We start from the raw sequence: 11,360 nt of genomic DNA, 5'->3' as shown, positions 1-11,360 counted from the left end.
GACCCAAGCCATTATGCTCAATTAATATTTGACAAGGGAGGAAAGAGCATACAATGGAGTCAAGACAGTCTCTTCAATAAATGGTATTGGGAAAATTGGACAGAGACATGCAACAAAAAATGAAACTAGATCACCAACTTACACCATATTCAAAAATAAACTCAAAATGGATAAAAGACTGGAAAACCATAAATATCTTAAGAGTCCATAGGCAGCAAAATATCAGACATATCATGTAGCAATATCTTTACTGATACATCTCCTAGGACAGTGGTCGGCAAACTCATTAGTCAACAGAGCCAAATAGCAACAGTACAACGACTGAAATTTCTTTTGAGAGCCAAAATTTTTAAACTTAAACTTCTTTTAACACTACTTCTTCAAAATAGACTCTCCCAGGCTGTGGTATTTTGTGGAAGAGCCACACTCAAGAGGTCAAAGAGCCGCATGTGGCTCACGTGCCACAGTTTGCCAACCACGGTCCTAGGACAATGGAAACTAAGGAGAAAATGAACAAATTGGATTACATCAAAATAAAAAGCTTCTGCACAGCAAAATAAACCATCAAGAGAGAGCCCACTGTATGGGAGAACATATTTGCCAATGTTATATTTGAGAAGGGTTTAATCTTCAAAATTTATAGGGAATTTATACAACTTAATAAAAGGAAGATAAACAATCCAATAAAAAAATGGGCAAAGGACCTAAATAGACACTTTTCAAAAGAGGACATACAGAAGGCCAAGAGGTATATGAAAACATGCTCAAATTCACTAATCCTGAAAATGCAAATCAAAACGACAATGAGGTGCCATCTCAGACCTGTCAGAATGGTTATCATCAACCAATCAACGAATGACAAGTGCTGGCAAGGATGTGTGTGGGGAAGCATGGAACTTGGTTGGAAAGTCTGTAAGGAGGAATCTCTAAAAGGTCGAGGGCTTCTTGGGGGACTTTGCCGAAGGTGGCAGACCCTGCCTTGACTTTTCCAAATAAATCTGAGCCCCTGAGTGTTTTACTAGAATCTTTATGCTTAATCTTTAGGTGTCCTTGCTTAAAGGACAATCCAGACACTTGTGTCCTCCCAAGATTACTTACCCTACTGATTATATCTAAAAAATAAACTTTATCTCAAACTGCTGTTACAATAAAAGCCTGAAGAGGCAGGTGATCAAGGCTGTCTTGTTACTTTAGCCAGGCAGTCCCTTAGCCCTCTCTTTCACAGCAATCCTGTATCAAAGTAATCATTCATCCATCACTCAGGGTCTGGTGGTCAGCCCCGGCAGATGTGGAGAAAAAGGAATCCTCATACACTGCTGGTGGGAATGCAGATTGGTGCAGCCACTGTGGAAAACAGTATGAAGTTTCCTCAAAAAAATTAAAAATGGAACTCCCATTTGACCCAGTAGTCCCACTTCTAGGAATACATCCCAAGAAATCAGAAACACCAATCAAAAAGAATATATGCACCCCTATGTTCTTAGCAGCACAATTTATTGTAACTAAGATTTGGAAACAGCCTAAGTGCCCATCAGCAGATGAGTGGATTAAAAAATGGTGGTACATCTATACAATGTAATATTACACTGCTGTAAAAAAGAAAGAACTCTTACCATCTGCAACAGCATGGATGGAGCTGGAGAGCAATATGCTAAGTGAAATAAGCCAGGTGGTGAAAGATAAATATCACATGGTCTCACGCATATGTGGAATATAATGAACAACATACACTGATGAACAAAGTAGATCCAGAAACATAGAAACATCGAACAGACCATCCAGCCTCTGAGGGAAGGCTGGGAAGGCTAAGGGTAGGGGTAAGAGATCAACCAAAGGACTTGTATGCATGCATATAAGCATAACCAATGGACACAGACAGTAGGGGGGTGAGAGCATGTGCTGGGGGCGGTAGCAACCGAGAAGAGGTCAATGGGGGAAAAGGAGACATATGTAATACTTTCAATAATAAAGAATTTAAATTTTAAAAAAATTAAGTGTCATTGATGACACTGCATAGGAAATAGTATAAAGTGTTAGAATTGGATGTATACGAAGTAAAATTATATCTATAATTGTTTATGATCATACTCATTATAATCTTTTTCGTTACGGCTCTAAAGTCTTTACTTTGTGGTGATAAATTGTACATTAAGTCAATTTATAATTTATCCATTTAAATGTATTTATAATTACTACTTGTTTTACACAAAATATTTGCATAGCATATTAAAAGGACATAAACAGAATTATTACATAATATAAATACGAATTGGACTTTGAATTGAAAAGGTAAAGTAGGTATAAAATGATAAGTTTTAACATTTTTTAATGATAAGATCTGATATATAAGAAAATATTTTTCAATAAAAGCAAGTTCTGCCTAACTGGTGTGGCTCAGTTGTTGAGTGTCGACCTATGAACCAGGAGGTCATAGTTTGATTCCTGGTCAGGGCACATGCCTGGGCATGATCCTCAGTGTAGGTTGTGCAAGAGGCAGTTGATCAATGATTCTCTCCTATCATTGATATTTCTATCTTTCTCTCTCTCAAGGTAGAAAGGCTTTGAAATATTTTCAAATTTCATTCCAGTGATCTTGAGTTCACCATAGGAGCTACTATTATTAGATTTAGCACCTTAATATCATGAACTTTCTTTGTGACTGTATCATCTCAAAGTTGATGGAACTGCCTTGAAGATAGAGACACCATATGAATTACCTTTGTGTTTTCAGTGCTGTATAAAAAAATGATGGGGGTCTTATTGGAAAACCACAACTTCACCAACAGTGTGCTCTGTTGATGCTGAACACTACCAAATTTCCTGCAAGGTCTTAATAACTCTAGTTCTCTAAAATCCACAGTATATTTGCCAATATCACAATATCTACAAGAATAATATTGCTAGCCCTGAAAATTGTACCTATTGCCTCAACTGGGTTGTCAAGTGCATTAAGATAGCATAATTTTGAAAAAAATTTAAATCTATTTTATTTATTTCAGAGAGGAAGGGAGGGGGAGAAAATATATATGTAGAAAGAGAGAGAGAGAGAGAGAGAGAGAGAGAGAGAGAGAGAGAGAGAAACATCAATGATGAGAGAGAATCATTGAACAGCTGCCTCCTGCACGCCCCCACACTGGGGATGGAGCACACAACCCAGGCATATACCTTAACCAGGAATAGAACTGTGACATCCTGGTTCATAGGTCGGGGATCAACCACTGAGACACACCAGCTTGGCAATTTTGGACATTTTGAATAAAACCAATTATCACTTAGTTTCTTAGTTTTACTCAACTATATTTAAATAGTATCTTACCAAAATTTTAAAAAGTTATATTTTATTTTTCATTTATACAAAATTATGCCTAAATACAATAATCAAATAAAGCCATGGCCTGAACTTCTATTTTCCCAAATGTTCAACATGGTATCTCCAAGATTCTCTGAGAGAGGTATGACTTATTCAGATAAATAGTATACAAACGGTTAAAATATGTAAAAATAAATAGGAAAGCATGGGACTAAATTTATTATAGAAAATCTGTGTTATATATGTAAAAAACACACCTAGAGCTATGACTGGTCAAAGGAAATAAATGTTAGTTAAAAGTGTTTGGATTATCTATTATTAGGGAGGGTGCTCTACTTCCATTTCTTTCAGCTTCATGAAGTTAAATCATGAGCCTCTGAATATACTGGAAATAAGGTACTGGAATTCATATTTGCTTCTTTTCCCAAATATTTGTACATTCATTTTTACAAGCTATTGAAAGCTGAAAAAAATATTATATTGTATATGACATGTTCTCTATTAACTCCATTCCTTAGGAGAATTGCATCATAGTCTTGCCCAACTGCTGACATTATAATTGTCCTCTATTTGTCTCATTGAAAACAATTTCTTTATAACTGCATATATAGTTACATTAGCATGTTAATGCAGGCACATAAAAAGACTGAAGAATTGAGCTTGTGAGTATATATTTTTCTAAGCATTTCTGACATCTACACAGAGAAATGTTAGAAAGGATCTATGGGGACTGTGGGAAATTACACCCTATAATTATGCATGAGGGGTCACTCTTATGAAATGCTAAAAGGAGAATGATACTTAGGTTGTCAGGATTTCACCTAGGACATGAGAGGGTAAGCAAGTAGTACTGAGTTCCTCTTGGTCTAGTGAGTACTTTCACCATTTGTTTTCCTTGTCATCGATGGTGAATCTCTTTAGATCTTTAACTAAGGCAAGTATATCTCCTGACTTAGGTGAGTATTTGAATATAGTACTAAAAGATAAAAAGAGGAAGCTTATATGTTAAGATACTCAGATTCTTAGCATTTATCTTAGACTTATTCTTCACTTTTGCTAATCCCCACACTTCTCCATACAGATATACACCTGAAAACAGGGTAAGTGAATTTGCATCTGCATTAAATTTTATGCGTTTTTTATATTAAACAGTTATAGATAAAATAAAATATTAATTTCAAGTAGGTGTATTTAATAGTCATATATTGAGGACAGAAAAAAATATTTTGTCTAGAATATTAGGAGATTCTTTATACAGAAGGTAATGTTTTATTACTTGTCCCTGCTCCCGGAAGTAGAGACACATCACCAAGATGGAACTGTTTAGAAGGCAGGTTAGTATATGTGTGCTGTGTTCAGGTTAGATTTATGTAGAGGCAATATTTATTTATTCTTAACCAGTGGTTAGTGACACTATGGACTGGGAAATACTGCTGGGCAGGGGATATATAAAATGAGTGTAAAGAGAACCATGGAGAGGAACATAGTCCTCAATGGAATTCACAGCATCAGTGTAAAAGGGAGTCAGATAGAGCAACAAAGGGAGTTGTTCTGATGCAGGAAGAAAAACAGGATAAAGTGTGATGATAAACATGAATTTTGTAAAGAAAATTATGTAGAGCTCCTCACTAATATCAACTTAGAAGAGACCTTTAAATCGTTCATTTTGTTTGGATAGAATTTCATTTTGATCTCCACCCCCCCCCCCCCCCCCCCCCAGAATAGTAAGTTTAAAAAGATGTGGATGCAAAGGCTTATGGCAATGGTTTGAAAAATCTCTTAAACTGATTAACAAAACACTGCAAATTATCACTCAGGTTTATAGAGGCAATTAAAATGACATAGAGAATATTAGCAAGAGAAAATGACAGCACCTGTTATAAGAAAACGTGTTTAAAACTGAAACATATTTTATCATAAAGAAAATAATTAGTAAATGAGTGCATAATGAAAATGCTGGGTTTTTTTTGGGGGGAAGTAATACATTTCTAGAGTAGGAGTAGGAAATCATAAGTAGTTATCAGAACTTAATTAGGGAAATTAACTGGAAGAGACTCTGTTCCTACTGGATTATAGAATGGTAGAGAGAGAAAAATGAGAGTTAGTAAAATTATAACAAATACCTTATAGCTGCTGGGAATAAATTATTATAGAGTGAAAAAGGAGAAATTTATGAATAGAAATAACTAGAAATCAGCCATGGAACTTTCCAGAATTGTGATAGTTTTCTAATGTTATTTAGTTTATTTGTTGGATAAAATAAATGCATAGATTTTAATGTGAGGTTTTCAGACACTTGGTGGTAGATAAGTAAGGGAACAAGGGTATTGTGTCAGGTGGTCAAGGAGTAGTTAATGTGTTATAATGAATAAAAGTTAGAAAAGAATGTGAATCAGGAAAAATGTGAATCAGGCAGCAATGATAAACTAAGAGAATATGGGTCTCACATGAACAACTTCTGTGAAGGTATGAGGAGCTGAAAATAAGAATTAATAAGGGAGAGGTAAATGGCTAAGAGAGCTTGATGTGTTCTTTCTCTAGCGAAGATGAGTGGTGATTCAGAAAAACAAGCAAACGAACAAATAACCTTTTGAATTTATAGCTTTATGAGGTTAAGGGAGCAATGGAGTAGACAACATTTTTGGCTCATTTACAATTGGATGTCCATGATGCCTGAAAATAATTTAGCACAACCTTATTGAAGAAAGAGAGTCTGTGACCACCCAACATAAGTAAAAAGTGAACACCAAACTGGGTGGAATTACAGAGTGCTAGTAGGAATTTGGAGGATAGTCATTTAATAGATCTCTCTAAACTATTTTATAAAAATAAAAACTGGCTCCTCAGATGTGTAGCTCTTGGTGGAATTGATTGCACACAAAGCCAAGTGGTCAAAATTAAATGTTCTTTAAAGAACAATATGAATTATAAGGCTTTCGAGCTTTTGCCAAGTATATGATTCTAGGATACTAGGTGATAATAAATCTTCATCAGAGTAGAAATCAGCTTTCTCTTTGGTATTAAGTCATCCTCAGAAGAAAGCTTCCTTCAGGTGGTGTTGACTCTTGTATAATGTGGTTACAGACCAACTCTGGCTCTGTCACAGCTAATAGAGACTATCAAAGAAAGTGATCAGCAAGCGTGAAAAATTCAAGATGGACGAGACCATTTATCTGGAAACCGAGTTAAGAAGTAGGCCTTGTCCATATAAATTCAGGGAATATATGAGAGCTAAACTGATGGGAAGACTACTAATTAGTGATTACATATTATCTGCATCCTGGATTACTCAGTAATCACTTAAACAATTGCTTACAACAGTAGAGAAGTGAGATTTTCAATGTATTGATTCTTCAAAACTAAAATAATCTTAAAGGAAACCATCTAACGTTTGCATATATGTGCATTTAATGTCCTATTACAAAAATGTACATTCAGACTTACTAGTAGATCCATATTTTTGTTGAAATTGAAGAAACGAGAAGATAATTTTTGTTCTTTTATATTCCTCTTGCCTTGGTGTCCCCTTTCTGAGTAGAGGCTCTTGGAATAGAATTAAATTGATTTAGAAAAATGACCAAAAAATTTATTGCAAATATAAATAAGCCTTTTTTATCACATAGCAAGATCATTATTAGCTTTGAAACATAGACTCTGGAAACATGAGATAGTGTAATCATAAGACCAAATATTCTCGTGTAAAATTGAAGTGCAAAATTGTCAAATGAGTTCATCCTCATTTTCTGATAAATTCTGTAGCTTTATTGTTTGTTTATCCAGACCCTGCACAGGGCCCCATCTATAGAAGATACCTAATAAAAGGATATTGACCTCAATTTGTATTAGTTGTGTGTCTAATTTCAATATATGAGAGAAAAGTAAATGTCCAAGGAATTGTACTAATGCTTAAATATGAGAATTGCCAGCAAATACGTATTTGGATCATAAACTGCCACTTCCATAGCCGAGTAAGTGCAACATACAGGAGACTTAGTTGTTTAATAGTATCCAAAGGTGCTTGTAAAAATATATTAAAACCTGTTATTTATTTTAATCAGAAATCATAAACTGAACAAATATAATTACTTATTTAATATTGCAGAGTATATATGTTTTTGCTTTTTATGTTTTCTTATTTATTCCACTAAAATAATATTGAATAATATCAGTTTTGTATACATATGAAAAATACAGATATTATTAATTGATCCAATTGTGATAATAGAAACACTTTCTAATAAACAACCATAGCAAATTTTAATTTTTGGCTCTTATTCTATTAGGTAAAATTTTCAGATTTTGCAGAAATCTAGGTGAGAACAGAAAATAGAAGAGAGATACTCAACCCACACTGCCTTGAATCAGAAGCTCTAAAGCAGGGAGATCTAAGCCATCATGTTCAAGCTCAATGGCACAGTCTTCATGCCCTCGGTGCTGACACTGGTGGGGATCCCTGGTCTGGAGTTGGTTCAGTCCTGGATTGGCATCCCTTTCTGTGCCATGTACATCATTGCTCTGTTTGGGAATTCTCTGATCCTGGTCATCATCAAATCTGAGCGTAGCCTCCATGAACCCATGTATCTCCTCCTGGCAATGCTTGGAGCCACAGACATTGCTCTCAGTACCTGCATCCTGCCAAAAATGCTAGGAATATTCTGGTTTCATCTGCCCAAGATATACTTTGATGCCTGTCTCTTGCAAATGTGGCTTATTCACACCTTGCAGTCCATTGAGTCAGGTATTCTGCTGGCCATGGCCCTGGACCGCTATGTGGCAATCTGTAATCCTCTGAGACATGCAACCATTTTTACCCACCAACTTCTCACTCAGATTGGGGTTGGGGTGACACTCAGAGGAGCCCTTCTTGTGGCTCCATGTCTCATCCTCATCAAATGCCGGTTAAAGTATTACTGGACCACTGTGGTCTCCCATTCATACTGTGAGCACATGGCCATCGTGAAATTGGCAGCAGAAGATATTAGAATCAACAAGATCTATGGTCTGTTTGTGGCTTTCAGTGTACTTGGCTTTGATATAATCTTCATCACACTATCCTACATTAAAATATTTATAACTGTCTTCAGTCTGCCTCAGAAAGAAGCCAGACTCAAAGCCTTCAACACCTGCATTGCTCACATTTGTGTCTTCCTTGAGTTTTATCTCCTGGCTTTCTTCTCCTTCTTTACACACAGGTTTGGCTTCCATATTCCACCTTACATTCATATTCTTCTGTCCAATCTATACCTGCTTGTCCCACCATTGCTCAATCCTATTGTGTATGGTGTGAAAACCAAACAGATTCGAGATCAAGCTTCTATGATTTTCCACTCTAAGGATGCTTCTTGATTTTTTATTTCTTATTTTATATCATAGTAGAGGCCTGGTGCACAAAATTCATGCACGGGGGTGTGGTGGGAGTTCGTCTCTCAGCCTGGCCTGCACCCTCTTCAATCCGGCAGTCCAGATTGGGCTTAAATAGGCAGTCGGACATCCCCCTTGCAATCCAGGACCTTGGGCTCCTAACCACCTCTGCCTGCCTGCCTGATCACCTGAAACTGTGCCCTGACATCCTTATCGCCCTTAACTACCTCCACCTGCCTTCCTGCCTGATCTTGCCCCTAACTGCTTGCTCCTCCGCTGGCCTGATCACCCCTAACTGCCTCTGCCTTCGCCCCTGCCACTGTGGCTTTGTCTGGAAGGAAGTTGGAATTCTGGAAGATGTCTGGCCAATCCAGTCTAATTATCATATTACCCTTTTATTAGTATAGATAAATAACACTCAGAGAAACCATTGTTCTTAGAAAGATTCTGTGCTTTCTCAAATTCATTGTGTGGTAAAAAAAAAAGTTTGCATTCAAGACACTAAGGCTCTAAATGCTATTTAAACAATTTCAGTTTTTTATGGATATGGAATTAATTCGTCAACAGATGCCATAATAGACAGAAGAATCATAAAGACTTCTTATTCATTCAGTAAAATTCTTTCCTCAATCTTTCAGTGAGAAAGGGTTTTAAAAACACACTTAAATGTAATTGGTTAGCCTCTGATTCAAAATGTTGTTTGTGGTGTTCTTTAAAAACTGAATGAATCCAGTTTGAACTTGAAAATTCTAATGATAATGAACTAAATTCTTTTTCTTTTATTTTGATTTCAGTAATTGCCTTCCTCTTTTTCCTCATCATTTTTCTAATTTTCATTATCATTCAATTGTGTGTGTGTGTGTGTGTGTGTGTGTGTGTGTGTGTGTGTGTGTGTGACTTATCTTATGGCATTAAAAATTGCTTCAGCCCCATCTTGGATATTTCCTGAACAGGATCATAGGTATGCTTGGTGCTTGCTACCTGTCTTTCTTTATGGTTATTTCTGCTGACAGAACAAGGAATTTTGTGTGTATGCTAACCTATGTAAATGAACATATCAATAAATATTTCTATATGTAACCATTTATATCTAAACTAGAGGCCCGGTGCACAAAATCTGTGCACGGGAAAAGGGTCCCCTCAGCTCGGCCTGCACTGTCTCCAATCTGGGACCCCTCAGGACCTCTGGCTCCTAACCACTCACTTGCCTGCTACCCTAATCCCCCTAACTGCTCTCCCCCGCTGGCCTGATCCCCCTAACTGCTCCCCGCTGAGAGCCTGTTTGCCCTAACTGTTCTCACCTGCTGGCCTGATCTCCCTAACTGCTTTCCCCTGCCTGCCTGATCACCTCTAACATCCTCTGCCTTGGCCCTGCCAACATGGCTTTTTCCGGAAGGTCGTCTGGAAGATGTTCAGTCTAATTAGCATATTACCCTTTTAGTAGCATAGATTCAGCGAATTTTCAGTTCCTATTAATATCTGTCACTTTGATTCATTACCACCTCAATCTTTCTGGCCTCTTCTTCTTGCTTATCAGTATATTTCTTCTTCAACAGTGAAACACATTCATTCGACCATCCGTTATCCATTTATTTCATTGGTAATTTCCAGTTTCAAGCCCTCTATGATATGATAAACGTTGCCTCTCAGAAAAACTTTGTCAACTAGACAGCCCTTTTGCCTTTAGTTCTAACACTCTACTCATTTCCAAAGTTACTTAGATAAGTGCCTTTTCCCACCATCACCTTCAGGGAGGTTATTTCATTCATCTGCTATACAATGGGACTTTTTTTGTTATAGTCCGGATATCTCTGAGAATCCTTCAACATCCTCAATAATTGTATTTAATTGAAGGTCCACTCTGTGGTTTAAAGTTTTGTGTTTTTCAAAAATGTATAAGGACATGTATTCACCATTACTGTCTCATACAAAATAGTTTTATCAACCTAAAAATCTTATGAACTTCATCTATTCACCTTGTGAACAAATGACTTATAAAGAAACAGAGTAAATATTTTAAGCTTTTATGATCATGTGATCCTTGTCCTAATTGACACTACAGCATGTCCTTGTATAATGTCATTTCATTCAACATAGTTTTCTTATAAAGTGGATGAGAAGCCATGGAAACTTAACTCTTGTTTTCATCAATTAGCCTAAGGTTAAAATTGGTTTCAATATATGTTGTTTCTGTAGAAGTTTCAGAACCTATCAACGATGTTAAATGAGGACTTACTGTATAGGGAAAAAGCTTCCATAAATTGATGGATAAAGTGGCACTCCAATCAGTTCTTATTCAGTGAAAGAAGCCGCAAGTTGGTACGGTCTGTGTATGAACATAGATCTGACATTTTCATATTCTGTGTGATTGATAAAGAGTAACATTAGACTCCATAGGTACAAAATAACATGTAGCCATTTAGTAAAATATTCAGGGTTTGAACTAGATTTATTTCCTGGATCCAAGGTTATTCATGTGCACAAGACTGTGTGGATATTTTCTTCAGTGTCACTGCACTCTCCTTTATTTCCCAAGGTGACCAATGCCCTTCATAGTATCACACACTATATATTTTCCTATTGAAAGTCCCTGCTGCTTTTCAAATTACATGTTTTTCCTTGAAGTTCTCTTCTTTTATTTTTACAACACTACTGACTTCTGGATGTATTTTCACTTTTCTTACTATGC

General features: G+C 36.4%; 1 protein-coding gene across 1 annotated transcript; it reads left to right on the top strand.

Moving 5' to 3' along the window:
* Window positions 1–7,705: 7,705 nt before the first annotated feature.
* On the top strand, window positions 7,706–8,656 carry LOC307109571 (olfactory receptor 52A5-like; the record flags this gene model as incomplete). The annotated part of the gene is made up of 1 exon (XM_079788384.1): window positions 7,706–8,656. One exon carries the CDS (start codon window positions 7,706–7,708, stop codon window positions 8,654–8,656), a length of 951 nt encoding a protein of 316 aa, XP_079644510.1.
* Window positions 8,657–11,360: the final 2,704 nt, after the last annotated feature.

This window comes from Cnephaeus nilssonii (genome assembly GCF_951640355.1).
Source record: "Cnephaeus nilssonii genome assembly, chromosome: 13".
Lineage (NCBI taxonomy): Eukaryota > Metazoa > Chordata > Mammalia > Chiroptera > Vespertilionidae > Cnephaeus > Cnephaeus nilssonii.
This window is presented reverse-complemented; position numbering and strand designations above follow the sequence as displayed.